At 41.4% G+C, this 16375-nt stretch overlaps 1 protein-coding gene across 1 annotated transcript in view; it reads right to left on the bottom strand.

Moving 5' to 3' along the window:
• The window catches only part of ctnnd2a (catenin (cadherin-associated protein), delta 2a), a 190715-nt gene that overhangs the window by 33022 nt on the left and 141318 nt on the right, over positions 1–16375 (bottom strand). The window contains exons 15-17 of the mRNA XM_063912108.1: positions 13510–13696; positions 4512–4629; positions 1847–2029 (exon numbers count right to left, since the gene is read on the bottom strand). Of these exons, the coding sequence (XP_063768178.1) occupies positions 1847–2029; positions 4512–4629; positions 13510–13696 (488 nt within the window). The remainder of the gene's footprint in view (positions 1–1846; positions 2030–4511; positions 4630–13509; positions 13697–16375) is intronic.

Here is a 16375-nt window from a genome sequence, read left to right as displayed (position 1 = left end):
TCCCTAATTTCTTATTCTATTTCCATCCTTCTCTTTCTAGTTCTCAGTTTTTCCTCTCCCTATCGACCTTCTCTGTTTCGCTCTGCTGCCTCTCCTCCTCCCCCTGTCTCAAGGTAAACTATGCTGGTGTGTGTCTTCAGAGAGGTGCTGTGGAGTGTGAGGCTGTGTGTGTGTGTGTGTCTGTGTGTGTGTGACTGTGTGTGTGTGTGTGCATGTGTTCATCTATACATAGATTCACTGATCATAAAACCAAAGGCATCTTATACTGTAGGTTGAAGTCTTTCACAGTGTACTCTCTGTTGCCTGGAGTCATCCTACACACTAAATATGAATGTGTAATGTTAATTTGCGGATCTAAAAATCTAAATAATACTTAGAATATCCCAGATAGTGAAAATGTGTGTGTGTGTGTGTGTGTTCCAGTATCCATTAGGAGTGTTTAGGTGCAGTTCAGGCTCCCATGCTGCTCTTGGCTTTGGTATCTGAACCTCTAATAAATGATTAAGTAGGCTACATTAGCGTATAACTGCCTGAGTCTCTTTCTCTCGCTCCTCTATCCGTCTCTCTTTGCGTCATCCTTTACGAGCACACATCGTACCACAAGTCTTTCTCTCTGTCCTAGTCTCCAGGCTCCAACCCTTTTTTTCTGGCATGGTGCTCTTTCTGTATTACTGTCTACTCCTAAATGGTTGCAAAAATAAATGTATAAACAGTACATACAAACACAGACAAAGAGCTCTACTCTCTGACCTGATTCAGCTCTGTATTGGTCGTCCTTTGGAGTAAAGCTACCGTAGCGCTCGGATGGGATTCAGGTTTGGTTATTTTTTAAATGTTATTATAATGTATCTCTTCCTGTCTGTGAACATGTTGTGTGTCCATGTGTGTCATGTGTTTTAAGCAGATACACAAAGCCTATTGGGAAGAGGGAAAAAGACACAGCGTCGACATTGAATCGCATTAGCCTACAGAGAAACAAAACCCCAGTCCGGGTCTCAAATATCAGTCTGTTGGGTCTTAATGACTCAACTACACTCTGTATTTTGGTTTTGGGACGGTGGAAAATTCTAATATTCCCCCTCACAGTCTAGTCTAAGAAGTCTGCAGGGGAATTGACTGCAGGAGGAAACCTGAGGTCTGCTCCCTAGAGAGAAGTTCAACTTTGGAAGAGGGAGGGTGAAAATAAACTGAGATTAAAGAAGCTTTTGATGAGAAAAAATAGTTAGAAAGTTTCAAACACATTTTAAACTACAAACATTGGCATACAAGCCAACGCTTTTCAGATCAGCTTGCTAAAAAGTGTGTGATCTGTGATTGCATCCTGCAGACATGTCCCTGCTGAAGGAACGGCTGCCTCATCCACTCACACGGCATTCCTGCTTCATCATGAAAGTGGTCTTCTTTTTGCCCCCATGAGTATAAACACAGATGGGGAATGGTGGGGGGGGGGTAACAAATGAAAGTAAAAACCAAGATAAACAAGTGCAGAAACATAATGAATGCACATGCCTCCATACAATGCACATGGGGGCTAATATTTTTAGAACAAAATGTATTTGAATCATCTGGTATAGGCTTTGCAATAACATCCGCCCAGCACAATTTACCGCCTATGGTAGCGGTGGGATAGGTTCTCCACAACCATCATCAAAACACCAAAGGAGAAAGGGTACTGTTCATTACCCCAGTAGAGTACCACACACCTCTGGCATCTGTGCCAAGAAACCTCAAAGTTTTTCTGGTCGTCCAACACAAAACTTTTTGCCTTCAAAACTTTAATGGAATTATTGAAGATGCACAAATTTTATTCAAGGCGTCCCCCTTTAGATCTGCATTATCTCCTCACCTGATCAGATCCCTTCTTTTTCTTCTTCTTCTTTCCCCAGCAGCCAGAGCTCTCTCCGTCACGGCCGTTGGCGTCACAAAGCAGGCCATCCAGCTCCTCCAGCCCCCCCTGCTGGCCGTGGGACGTCTCCGCAGCCAAACGGTACGACAGGTTCCTCAGGATGCAGACACAGTTCTCCACAGTCTGGAGATAATGAGAGTTGGGAGAGAGAAGCCAGGTAAGAAGAAAAAGATGGGGAGGAGGAATAGGAAATTAAAAAAAGAAATTAGATAGTAATACATTTGCGTTTGAGATTTGTGTTTGATGCCATTAATGAAACATCTCGCTTGGAAACACAAAGTCAAAGCGTGCTGATAAAAAAACGCCCACTCTCACACTTTTATTTTATTGGCCTTCCACCCCCACCCACTAGCCAGACAGATGGAGCAAGTGAGAGCCGGAAAAGAAAAAGAGCTATTGTCTTACTGGAAATGTGCTTCTGTGTTTCGTTAGCTTTGACTTTGAAATGAGATTAGATGAAAGGCAGGTAAATGAGGAAATAACAACACCGATATATAGTCACGCCCCATTAAACAGTAAGTTTAGAGGCGATGAGTCTGTGTGCACCTGACAAAAAGTAATCCTTACATTGTATGGCGTGTACCTTCAGAGTGTGTGCCTTGCGTATGTTTAGTATCACTGACAAAGGGGGAGTCACAGAGTCAGCAGAGTGGAAATTAACAAAGACAATTCATCAATCTTCTCTCTGTCTGACCGTCGGTACACACAAAAACAACTAAGGAGTGTAATTGAACAGCCTCAAGAGACGCACCAAACAAAACAATGTCTCACTCCAGCGAGCTGCAGTCATGTCTGAAATACTATTCACATGCTATTATAGAACGGTGTCGCAGAAGTAATATTTCGTATTTACAATTTAACTTTGACATTTCATGTTTCGATTTGTGATTTCACATTTATTCGCTACGCCCTGTTCTTTCACCTTAGGTGGTTTAGGGGCTAAAAAGACTCTTGATTTTTCTTTTAAAATGACTATTTATTTTCTGTCAGTGGTCGGGGTCAGTTACCGAACATCAGCCTGGAAATAGAAATTCCACTCCTATTGATTGCGTGAGAATCTGCAATATAAACTAATAGAATGTATTTCTGTTTAGGAAAGGATTCGTCCTTTTGACCTTGTGCTTCTTCCCCCACTGTGCTTTTATAATGTGTGTGTCCTTAGCACACACACTGTACGACATACATTAATGGTCCTGCAGCATACTTCTTCCTGCAGTAGTAAACCAGATCTAATGTTAAATATTGACATCATACTATCTATTATATGTCAGCATCATATTGGTTTTGTATGTAGAGTGATGTGCTTAGTATAATAGGTCCTGCACCATTGTTTCAAACGACTCTATCTGTTCAGTTAATTGTCTCTTAGCTGAGTGTCAGTACATACTTGGAAACCCATTTAAGTCTCCATCACTTCTGTGGCGTTCCTTTAAGCATAATAGTAGTAATCTGTAGATTGTGTGTAATGGCACAATCGGCCATAAAACATAATGGTCACATTACATGTAGTGTATATTCCTCTGATCCTGCACCTTTATGTCTGGATCTGTGAACATGAAAGGCAAAGAGGAAAGAGCCGAGACTGTCTCGATGATCAAAATGTGAAACGTGGAGAAACCTGCGAGTGCTGGTGAAGGGATTTTATGTGAAGCACTCACTGAGACCAAACTGACTCAGGAAGAATATGGGCACATAAACTGGCAGATAATCAGGTATAAAGTAACTTAATCACAAGCCAAACTTGCCTAAACAAACTCAGCTGGTGTTTTCTAGCAATATCTGCACAACATATTACTAAAGAGGAGCTGGTGGAGCTTCTAGGGGCTTTTCTGTTGATTGAAGTCAGTACAAAATGAGCACACGGCTAATGTGCAGAGCTGTTTCAGAAGTGACCACGTACTGGTGCACCTGCCAATCAGTCTTTGTTACCGTGGCGACAACAGTACTCCTCTGGTGACTGCAGTCAGATGGTGAAGAGGGGCTGGCGGTTAAGCAGTGATTAAGGATGGCCATTTAGAGAGGCTGGGAGACTGGGACCTTGAGAAGTCAGCCATCCATAACACAGTGTACATAGTATTGACTGGCCCCCGCACTGTGTCACAAACACACACATATACACTCCACGCCAACATGCTCACAATGAAAATCAGTACGGCAACATAAACCCGCTCAACTTTGGATGCTGGCGGCAGAGCTAATTTGGCAGCAAGAAGTGCTGCAACACTTTGATTTGAGAGGTTTCATTTGCCATAAATAAAACATGTTGATGAACTAAGAGTTGAAAACAAAAACTCGTCTTCCTCGGGCCTGCTGCCAGTGAAAGAACGTTCAGTCGTGGTTGTTCTTTTAAGTTCTCACCTACTCTGATGCACGATAAGCGTGTGTCTACAAGTGAGAGAAGGAGACAACGTTCTCTCTTGCAGCAAAGACTCACGATTTATGAGAAAATACACATTTACTCTATGATAGTCTTTTATTACAGTGCAGAATGGGTGGAAGTGGAAAGACAGACAAGAAAATGGATGAATTTATGCAGTCACAGTCAAATACGTCATAAAACCACAAGCCAAGATGTCCAGGAAAACACACACACACACACACACACCTTGCTGTCGATCTCGCTGCTGCCCAGAGATGTCTGGATGACGTAAAGCAGAGCATCTGTCAGGCCGTCACACTCCCTCATCCTTCGTCTCGCCTCTTCACCTGCAGAGCTTACATTCCTGCAACGCACACGCACACACACACACACACACACACACACACACACAAAGTAACACTGGTCAGAATGTGTGTGTTTGTGTGTTGGCCAAACAGAAAGAGAAAAAACTAATAGGCAAAGAAAAGAGAGTTAGTGAGGAGTGAAGATAAGAGAGATGAAAGACAAAAAGAAAGCTGGTATCGAGAAGTGTAGAAAGACAATACCGGGGAACACTGGCAGCTCTCCCTAAACTAAACAATTGAAACTGGAACATTACAATTCTGGATGGATCTCAATCTATGCCCCTGAAGGCTCGCTTCAATTTAAAGCACTTGTCTAGAGTTCCAAAAAAGACAGAGGAAAAATCCAAAACAAGCTTTAGTCAGACAGTTGGATCATGAACTTCACAGCCAACACAAACACCAACGCTGCTTTCACAATATTGTATTGTGCCAATATAATGCACTTCAGTGAGGAAGATCCTTTTAATTGAACTGAAGGTACAGGTGGGTGGGTTTTGTTTGGGTTTCAACAAAGAGCTGAGACTGACTCAGGCCCAGACATTGACTCATTTTCCTGTGTCAATATAATACATATGAAACTGAGGTGTGTAGAGATAGATTGAATATGGGATTTAATTTCCTACAACAAAACAAAGACAGACACAGCTAAATGTTCATGTATCTCAAATATCACATGATTTATTATCCATTGACCAGAGCATAACAACGCTTACACTGCAGTGATTGACTCAATTATAAATCTGTATGATTAATGTAAATTCATTAGGAATTACTTACACATTAACACATACTAGAACTAGTAAGCATGGTCAATAAAATATGCAGTTATGAACATTTCCTACCTGTATAAATGAGAGGAAAAGAGGCATGCCAGAGAAAGGGGATCATCTTTTTAATTAATGTGTGTTTGTGCTGCCTGAATAAAACCACAGACAGGTTTTTACTGAAATCACAGGCTACTTCACAGACAGCTTTAAGTCTTAGAAGATCCTCAAGTTAATTTTCAAAGACAGCTTTATAAACTCGTTCAATCGCAGCTCAAAAATAGGCATCACTGAAACAGAGGCAAGAAATATGTCTACGTGAGCATAGAGTGTGTATCGTGCTGTAGACAGACTTTAGGGAAATCAATATAAGAGGCATAAAGTCACATTCTGTGTGTCTTTATACACCGTCACAACTCACTCAATATATTTCCTCAGCTAAGTTGATGTGCTTCATCAATTCTTGTCAATTCTGTTCTTAATCCCAATGGAGGAGCGGCGTCCTCTAAACTGTTTATGACACAATATTGTCCCCATTAGTGAAGTGATGGTGGTGGTGATGGGAATACATTGCTCAGGTGAGGCAGGTGCACTTCAGTGGATGAGGTTATTAGACGGTACATCTCCTGGTGGCCATAATGAAGGGCTACAACTGTTGCAGAGATCATGAGAAGACAACTATTGGCTGCCTCAGTATTCATTTCTTTTCTGCTTTAAATGGAATATGAGACATGTTTTACCCAGGGACCCAATTATACTTTGGGTTTGGATGATGTCTACTTGTTAAACTACACTACTTGTCCATTAGTTTGTAGTCTTAGAGTAAATTATTAGAACCAAAACATAAGGCAACAAAAGAAGAGGTACCATATGAGTAAGTTAGAATAAGTGGGCAAAGTTTGCAAACATGTCATTATACCAATCCATTACGACCTTTAGGTGTAAAGAACTGTGTGAATATACAGCCCTGGCATTGATATTTCTATATTTATATGCCATATGCCAACTTATTCAGGAGGGATATAGGTGCAGACATCTGGTATAACAGAGAACAAGTAATCAAAGGAATTAACACACCAATTACTGAAGTGTGCTCAGCAGTTTAAACAGCTCTCTTAAAAGGTGAAATGTCAGAAAAACAGAGAAACAGACGAGGCAGACAATGGAGGTGTGAACGAGGAGACGACGTTATGGTATGAATGAATAAGATCATCCATCACATTGGCATTATAAAGAGATCACCGCTGTTCCACCACTCCACTCCATGAGGTCAATCATTTATTGTACTGATGAGAAAGAGAGAAACGAGCCAGAGAGGGGAAGACACAGCAACTCAATTAAAACTTTGAGAGAAGGTCAAGTCATGTTCACCCGCCTTGAATGCTAATGGGCAAACAAGCACACGATGCGAATCCCGCTTAACAGAGAAAGATTCCTCAGTGAAAACACTTCACCTTGACTGATGTTTAAGTACCAAAGACAGGAGGTGGGTGGGTGAGAAAGAGAGTGGGGGGTATTTATCTAACGCTTCGCCTTAAACATGCTGAGCTTCCCATAAAGTTTTTTTGTCTGATTCCCGGGACCTGGAAACGTTAGGAGACAGAATGAGCCTTGCTTCCTTTGTATATAGACTGAACAAGAACTTGAAAAATAAATGAGACTTTAAGGAACTTTCACTGATTGTTTCTGTAGGGTAAATCTCCAACGTTTGCACACAGAGCCTTGACTAAAGAATGCATTACATTCTGTTTTCTCTATCTGTGTATACATAAAGACACACGGGAGCAGTTGTAAGGCCTTCCAAATCAGATTTTCATTTAATATTTTATTAGACTAAGCAGACAGTTTCATGCAAGCTCAGTTTTTCATTTAGTCAATCTTTGTTGAAAAATTGGCTTTGAATCTCTCAGACCACGTGATATAGAAGCGTGATTCTGCAACTGCATGTCTTATTACTGTCCCTAATTTTATTCAACACACTACGTTTTGTTTTTCAGACTTAAAGCTAGAAAACTAGACCATTGACATCCATGTGAATTGTGCATTAATGCAATCAGTTGAAAGAAAGGAAAGAAAGTTGAGTGATTTCATTCATGGCCTTGCTAAACAGCACTGAGCGAAGATGTTTATTAAATAGAAAGAAAGTCTCAATACGTGTTATGCTCCAAGGTCTAAGACACAATGTGGCACATAGCAAAGGTAGCATAAAATACATCTCCAAAGATGTCTATTTACTCACAAAAGACTCAAGGTCCCTACAGTGCATTAGTTACTGACATTCCAAGCTTATTCATGTGCAATCTTTTAAAAACCTAGACATTAAAATATTCGGTAAATGTTCTCGTATTATGTCATGTCCGCTATTCCAGTTTCTGCTTTTTTCTGTGGACACTGCCCCACAGAGATGAACATTGCCATGAGTGTGTGTGTGTGTGTGTGTGTATAGTGAGAACGGGTGTGGATGTGCCTGTGTCTGTATCTGTGTGTGTGCCTGTTGGTCTAGTGGTTCTGTAATGAAGCATGAAATATTGTGCCTTTCGACAACACGCCTCTCCTTCTGTGCTAGTTACTGACAAACACACACAGTCCAGGATTTCTTGTGCAGAAAATAGCCTGCAAACTTTTTTTCCGAGTGTAATGTGTTCTCAGGTATCCTCACATCTCGCTGTGTTGCTTCAAAAGATATTTATATATTGCTAGCTTGTTTGTTTGAGTCAGCTTCCTCACTCTAACATAAGGGATTTATGGACCCTGGAAACATAATCCGAGCATATGGTTATCGCTCGCAGAGAGATATGGAGAGAGAGAGAGAGCAGATCAAACGGCATATTTCATAAGCAAATGAAGGATGAGGATGGATGGTGACATTTTAAGCAGTGAGTCTGTGCATGAACAACAAAAACACTTGAGAGGGCGTGTGTGCGTAGGTGTGTGTGTGAATGACGGTGTCCTTAAATTTAACCGGTAATCTCTACTATTTAATGAGTCCATTACAGGCTTACACTTCATCTGATGTCACTCTTCATTAATCCAGCCTAACTCATTAGCCTGCCTCGTTAAATAATTACCTACTGAGCAAAAAGACACAGAACATGATTAAGCATCCTATTCAGAATTTAAAAGTTGTTAACTTAGCTGCAGATAAATAACAGGAGGGCCGTTGTTGCCGGTGCAAATGAGCAAAAGCCATTACCCAAACTCCCTACACTGTCGTAGAAATAGAAGAAAACATGACCTCACACATGAGTCACATCCATCGGGAGTCAGCTGGTTAAACTCACAAATATTTTCACTCATTATTTAATCTCGTTTTTTAGGGAATCTATCTCTAAAGAACAGAAACTTTCTGAATCACATTGTCAGATGGTCTAGTAGCCTGATTTGTGATTCACAGTAATCCCAGTCCAAACATTAATACATGGTGAACAACAACAGAAAGTTCTGAACAAGCTCACTAACAAGCTTCCTGGTGAATGCAGGAGCTGGCTTTACAGTCATTAAAGCACGGTCACAGTTGGCAATGTTTTTCCACCAATTGCACTGTTTAAAAGATACCAGACAGGTTATATATTGTTCATCCCACATGGATTTTCCTCTCCAGGGTACGGTGTACCTGAAGAAATCAGTTGAGAGTCACTGAGCAGATCACACGCTAGTCACTCTGTGCAGCTGTACTTGTTTGAGGATTCATGCAACATGTACGGGAGAGAGTGAACATGAGTGAATCTCAGACAGATGGCTCTCTAATGTAGCTCAAGGAACAAATGACCACCGAGTGACTTTGTCTCCAACAGCTGGTGAGTGGTCACTCTGTACAAGTATCTGACCATTTGAGGCAGCAGAGGGTAATCAACAGACAAACAAACTATTAACGTCAAGACTACAAATATGGACAAATATATTTGTGACTAGTGATGAGTACTACTTATTGTTGATTCATCCATCACTCCATTTTGGGTGTGTGAAGGGAAGCAAACTGTAAGTGTTTATGATCCTGATAAGCACAGAACAGATAAACACACACACACACACACACACACACACACACACACACACCAACAGTGTATAGAGACATCAGATTGGCTGTAAACCAACAACCTGCAGGGAGGTAAACAGCCACTGAATGGAGGCTATAGAAACCCCTTAACAGGAGACCATGTGTCTGGCCTGATAACACTGTGTGTGTGTGTGTGTGTGTGTGTGTGTGTGTGTGTGTGTGTGTGTGTGTGTGTGTGTGTGTGTGTGTGGGCAACAGTGTGAATAGGGAGGGGCCCTAAATGCCCACCCCCCGATTAGACAGCATATGGGTCCATCAGCATCATTAGCTGCTTGGCCCACGTTCTATATAATCACACATACTAACACACATAAATGACATCACACACTAACACACACCCCGTATTTGAAACACCTGATGCCCTGACACTGGTTCATTCCCATTACCATATGCAACTCCCTCTTCGCCGTCTGCAAATTCTGAGATTGATTCATTTTATCGCCTTTGCTTCTCTAGGCAGGGAAACGTGTGCTTGCATATGAACACACACGCGAACAGAGGGATGTGAGAAGTACTCAGATAATTGACTTAAATAAAAGTAATATAGCTACTTATGAGAATGAGTTTATTACAAGTAAATAAAAGTAGCACTAAAAATACAGAAGTATTTGCATCAAATGTATTTTAAAATACCAAAAGTAAAGTTTATTCTTAACGGCCATTTTCCGAATAATCTAAATTAAAATCACTGCACTATTATTACGAATGCATTAATTTCCTTACAGCTGGTAAAGGTCTAACTTATTTGCTGGATATCTACACCTATAATGACGTGTTAACGAGGTACACCAGTGTTCACAGTGGCATGTACACACTGATGAATGATAGACACACTAACAGACACAGCACCGGGATAATGGAGGAGGTTAGAGGTCTGAAATTGAGCTGAGGCACACTGGGACCTGAACACTGTGGCCTGGTGTCACTTTAACCCCCCCACAACAGACAGTGAGATAGAAAACAACCCTGGAGAGTGGCAGAAACACCTTCATTACTCTCTGTGTCTCCGCTACGTTTTCTGAGATCCTGTTAGTCTCGGCCTCTCGTTGTTCACCACGTCTTCATTCTCTCGGTTTTTATCTTTCCAACTTTCTTCTCCTCTAATCTTCTCCTCCTGGCCTTCCTCTCCTCTAACAGCTTTTACAATTTGATCTGTAGCTTCACACTGTGGAGCAGAGCACTGACAGCATCATTTATCTTTCCCCTACATCTCCAGGTACACACACACACACACACACACACACACACACACACACACACAGTCTTATAAACTGCTTAGTGTGTGAGGATATAATGCTTTTGATATAACAGTTGAAAGTCTGCACGTCACCGGCAAAAAACTGATTATTTAGTCTTAAAACTTTGAGGCTTTGAGATACACAAACAAATATAATAAACATCAACAATGTTCACATTTCCGTGTTAAACAAATATTTGCAAAACCTAGGATTTGCAGTCTTCTCTTGCACAACATTAAACATATTACTTCAAAAAGTTACCCCTACTGGTATCTATCCAGGCAGATGATGAGATTTCATTTCAAGAGTTTGACAGTGACACTTCAGTGGAGTTAAATTTAGTTTTGACAGGTAAATAATTGAAAAGTGTCATTTGAAAAACTGGAAAAGCTCAAAAGCAAACTCTTCCCTATCTGCATATCAAAAGGGCTTAGACGGGAATAAGTGTATCGGGTGAACTAACACTTTTGATTTTGACTTTCTGGTGTCATGATCGACACTCACTATTGATAACTATTTTGAGGATTATTTAAAATACTGTTAATTATATGTATGGTCTAGCAAAATTAATGAGTTTACCCAACATTAAGAACACATCAGTTTGATTTTTGGACAGTAACATTCACTTTAAGGACACATCTGTCTTTCATTTATCAATAGCTGTCTGTATTGATGTTTGTTTGATCCTCCAGTGGTAATAACCTGTTGGATTATCCTCTCAATAATCCATTCCATCCACAATCAGCTTGACAAACCCCAATGCAAAAGTGTTGAGAGTTATAACAGGACTGCATCTCTGACTCATCCCAGCACAACACTCAACAACATTACAACTTTCCCTTCGATGTAATATTTATTGCAACTGCAAAGCTATTAGTGGACTGAATTAGATTTATACAGGTGTTTGTGATATTGAGTTATTATGTATAATCATCTTGTCCTGTACCCCGGGCCCCATGGCAGTTCCTGTTCTGTTCCATTAGAGTGCTGACAACAAAAGGCAGAGGTGTTTATAACAGAAAACTGGCCTGGATTTTACCTTCCAAGTGCTTATTTAATTGCATCTAAGCAATGCACCTGGCACTGCAACTCAGAATAGATATCAAAGTGGTGCATGACTCTTGGTCCTACTATTGTAGTGCAGAAAACATACAGACATTTGCAAGAGCTTTGATGCCGTTTGAAATGCTATACTGTTGAGATAAATAACATTTAAAATAGTGCAAGTGTTGAATCTGTGTCTCATTGACTGGCAGGAGATTTATATTTGACTTGTCAGACAGCAGCCGGAGAATCCTGCCTGAAAAGCATTCACACCTAGAAGGGTTTAAATATTTATAAACTACACATTTTGGAAATTTGGAAAGACCGCTATTTTGCAAGCAAGGTATTCATATTTTAAGTGATTACAAACGGAACAATTACCTAAGCACCTGGGAGCCTTCACTTTGATATGTTGATTGCACACACACATGCACACAATGTAGCACCTTGCAAACAACATTATTGGAGAACATACCCAAACCTGTTTAAAACATCTTCAGAATAGCTTTGAAATGCCTCTGAGAGACACTCAATAGCTTGAGATAAGCATGGCAAACAGCTTGAGAGAAGCTCTTCAAAGCGAGCGGGGTGAGGTCTAATCCAGAGCCGCTGCTGCTGCCGCTGCTGCTGCTGCTGCTGCTGCTGCTGCTGCTGGGTGATGGTGTGCACAGCTCAAAGACAGGCGGCCGAGTGGACATGGAGTTTTTTTTCAAAAAGACATTCCAATCCTCAGTGGATTTGGTGTATTGTCTGTACTGTACATAGAAGAGCAGATGTTGTTGTGTGGGATCAAGAGCTCCTTTTCTGTACTTAGGACATACTAGTAAAAACAAGACAAAGAAATCTGTAGTGTGTCTGTGCACAGCAATCCACAAAAGGTTGAATTCGACCCCCTGTTCTGGAATGACCAAAGGATGACTGACGTGTTTGACCGTACAAAGAGCTAATGTGGCTACAAGGTAAAGGTGTATCTATTCACGCTATACTGACTGTAGACTCTTTTAAACAGTTGAGTGCACACACGCTTTCTTTGGATGAAATAGACAAATGTCTTCTAAAACATGGTCGATCATCTTTGTAGGAGTAACCAAAGACTTGATATTTGTCTGTGATGTAGCACTTCAACACACTGAAGGAAATAAAATCCTATTAGTAAAACTGAACTGTTGTGTGCACACTGCTAAAGTTTCTCTGTGTGTGTTGATCAGTGATGCTTGAACTCCACCGACCTCTGACAACTCGAATAAACACAGTGCTCTACACAACTGTGAGTTGTCCTTCATTATTTACAGCTTTAAAAAGCGAACATACTTCATCAGCAACAAGACAACAAAAACTCTTGACGCACAAAGAACTCGTACAATTGGAGGAGTTGTTGCTATGGCTCCCAGCACAAGTTAGTGAGGGAGAGAGAGAGAGAGAGAGTGAATGAGTGAAAGGGAGATAGGGAAAAAAACTGTGCAGAGTATTGTGTATAGTTTGTGAATAAATGCATGTATAATCACACAGCGGTGAACATTCATTATCACACACAAAAGAACTGTCTCATTACAGAAAATCTGAGCAACAAAGAAACAGAAGAAAACAAAGAAGGCAGAATCACACACAGAGATCATGGCTCGTTGCTGTACTGGTATGAATGAGTGGGAGATTAAAGAAGAGAAGGAAGGCAAAATGTCCCTTGACATTACTGTCAACTGTGTGTGTGTGTGTGTGTGTGTGTGTGTGTGTGTGTGTGTGTGTGTGTGTGTGTGTGTGTGTGTGCTCTGCTGTTACCTGAGGCAGCCTGTAGCATTGCGCAGCACCTGCGAGGTGTGAAGATGGAGCTTGCGATCGTCATGGTGATTGGGGGAGGAGTCCCAGTTGGAGTGGGGGATGATGACGCTGTTGGTCAGCACGGCCAGGGCGTCCTGGATGATCGGCATCTTCAGAGCATCGCACGACGACAGGTTCCATAGCACACCTGCGCATGAGACACAGAAAGAAATACACACTTAAAGGTCATTTAACTCAGCATTGTTTTTGTAAAGCGTGTTTGAGAAGAAGTGTCATTTTTTAACCAATCGGAAATATTAAGTTACATTTGATTGAGTTGTTGTTTAGAGTTCAGATAGTGTGTCCATGGTTCCATAAACCTCTCTCAGTCTTTTATTAAGGAATCAGACTCTACCATGTACCTCATATTAGTCAAACCTGAGGAGAACCATTGGTCCAGGCGGAGAGCCAACTTCACCCAATGCATCACTTACAGTATTACACCACACACACACACACACAGGAAAGCAAAAGCATTTTATGTGCACTCCTGTATGCATTCATCCAGAAATTGGAATGCAAGTTTGTATACACACAGGACACTTTCAATCACTAGCAAGGACACAGCGACAAAGAGTCACGCACGCACGCACACACACTTCGTTCTTCTTGTCAGATGGAATACCAGATGCCTCTTTGCAGACGGTTGACAGCGGTAGCCTTGTTGGTCAACTGTGACGCACGCGCGCACACACACACACACACACACACACACACACACACACACACACACACACACACACACACACACACACACACACACACACACACACACACACACACACACACACACACACACACACACACACACACACACACACACACACACACACACACACACACACACACATGCGCACGCGCACACACACACACACACACACACAGCATTCTTGCATTCAACATATGTTGAAAAGTCTCTGCCGGTCACCCCAACAGAGAGAGCAAGTACTGCAAAACAGATATAGAAACAATGAGTAAAGACTGTGTGAACAGACGGTGACAGGCATGAAAGACTCAGAAATAGAAATCTAATGAGAGAAGAAGAGAGCTGGACAAGTATGCTGGTTTAGGGAGACAGGGACAGATTGAGAAGACTCATGCAACACCTTTTTAAATGAGGAATTAAAAAATGTAGTGTTAAAGGTCACCATCTTTCACAGAACTGGTCTCTGAGACAGATGTAGCAGGTCCTAGATGACAGATGTCATTCATGCACAGTTACAACACAAATAGAATAGGGTCACAACTCCAGACATGATGTGCTGTCAGCGGGCTGAGAGATGTCCTGTTCATTCCACAATACATTGTGCATCTAATGTCTGGTTAGATGCTAGTGCAAATGAAACACAAGGGTAGCAGGGAAGAGCACAGTAGTGAATAAAGATACCGTCTGTCATCTGAACAATAGCAATACTGAAAAGAAGCAAGACACTGAATCCCTAAAGAACAAAGGAAGGCTGATTCGAAGCTCAAATTGACATTTGACCTGATCATTACACAATAGCAATTTAAGAGGGATGCTTTGGTTTAGAGACATAGAAATTCACTGAAAATAATATTACAGAAACTTCAGTCAACTCATATCAAGCATAGGAGAACCAGAGGAAAATGATCTCTACTATAAAGGTAGAGAAAAATCATTGCTGTGTTATTTTTAATATGTAAATTAATTAGGCTTAACTGCTGTTGCTGCCAGTTTTACATCGCTAACAGCAATGCAAATCTTGATGCCTAAAAGTTAACTGCACTAGTGTCAACCATCGAGATGAAAAGTGTGAAAAAGGGAATAGTTGAAGGCATGACAATCTGTGTGTGTATGTGTGTGTATGAGAAAGAAGCGGAGGACAAGAAGAGGAGGGTGATAATAACGCACTGACCTTGTATAATGTTTGGCAGCAATCAAGTGCTCTCACTCTGTATGGGTGTGTGTGTGATTGTGTGTTTGTTGGGGAGCGTGGCAACATTTGCCTTCACTTTCACTAATCAGCCTCTTGTTTCACATCTCGAGTCTGTCTCCTTCCTCTCCATCCCATCTCCTCTCATGGGCTCTTTTCAAACCAAGGTAAATGCTTCATCATCCACAAACACACGGTGGCAGACATATTGGGCAAAACACTTCACTTTCAAACGTCTCTTTGTTTGTCCCTTCTTCCTGTGTCGGTTTACTTCTCAAGTGGGAAGTGTTGTCAGTGTGTGATTGCAATCAGGTTAAAGCAGTGATGCGTGTGGTGACAAGAACCTGTCATGTCTCCTTTGGCTTCTGTAGAAAAATGGCCATACATGACAAAAACCCACGAAAACACAAAGGATTTGAGAGGATGTGGTCATGATGTCATTATTTCACAGACGGAGATGAAGGAAAGATTTTTTTTTAAAAAGGAGGATACACACAGGAATAGACTCCTCAGTGTTTTCTAGGGCAAGGACATCTTCTCTGCCACCATCTAACATTGGTCAAATTCAAGGTTGACACACACAAGTTCACACACACACACACACACACACACACACAAGTTCACACACACCTGCCTGCCTGCCTGCTCTAGAAACATAGATCTGTAACGCTTCGCTAAGCCCAGTGTCCTTAAGAGTATACCATCAGGTGTTGAACACACAATGACATCAGGCTGGAGTGTGTGTGTGAATGTGTGTGTGTGCTTTTTCCTTCCTATCTCCCTCCTCTGGTTTCCCCTCAGACCCTTGACTGGACAGTTTCCTCAGAGCTAGGAGGTTTGGGGAAATGGGGAGATGATTGCATGAATTTATAAATAAATGAGAGTGAGACCTGTTAGGCCTCAAGTGGCAATGTTTTATTAAACAGCCTTCA

This window comes from Eleginops maclovinus, chromosome 21 (assembly GCF_036324505.1).
Source record: "Eleginops maclovinus isolate JMC-PN-2008 ecotype Puerto Natales chromosome 21, JC_Emac_rtc_rv5, whole genome shotgun sequence".
Taxonomy (NCBI): Eukaryota; Metazoa; Chordata; class Actinopteri; order Perciformes; family Eleginopidae; genus Eleginops; species Eleginops maclovinus.
This window is presented reverse-complemented; position numbering and strand designations above follow the sequence as displayed.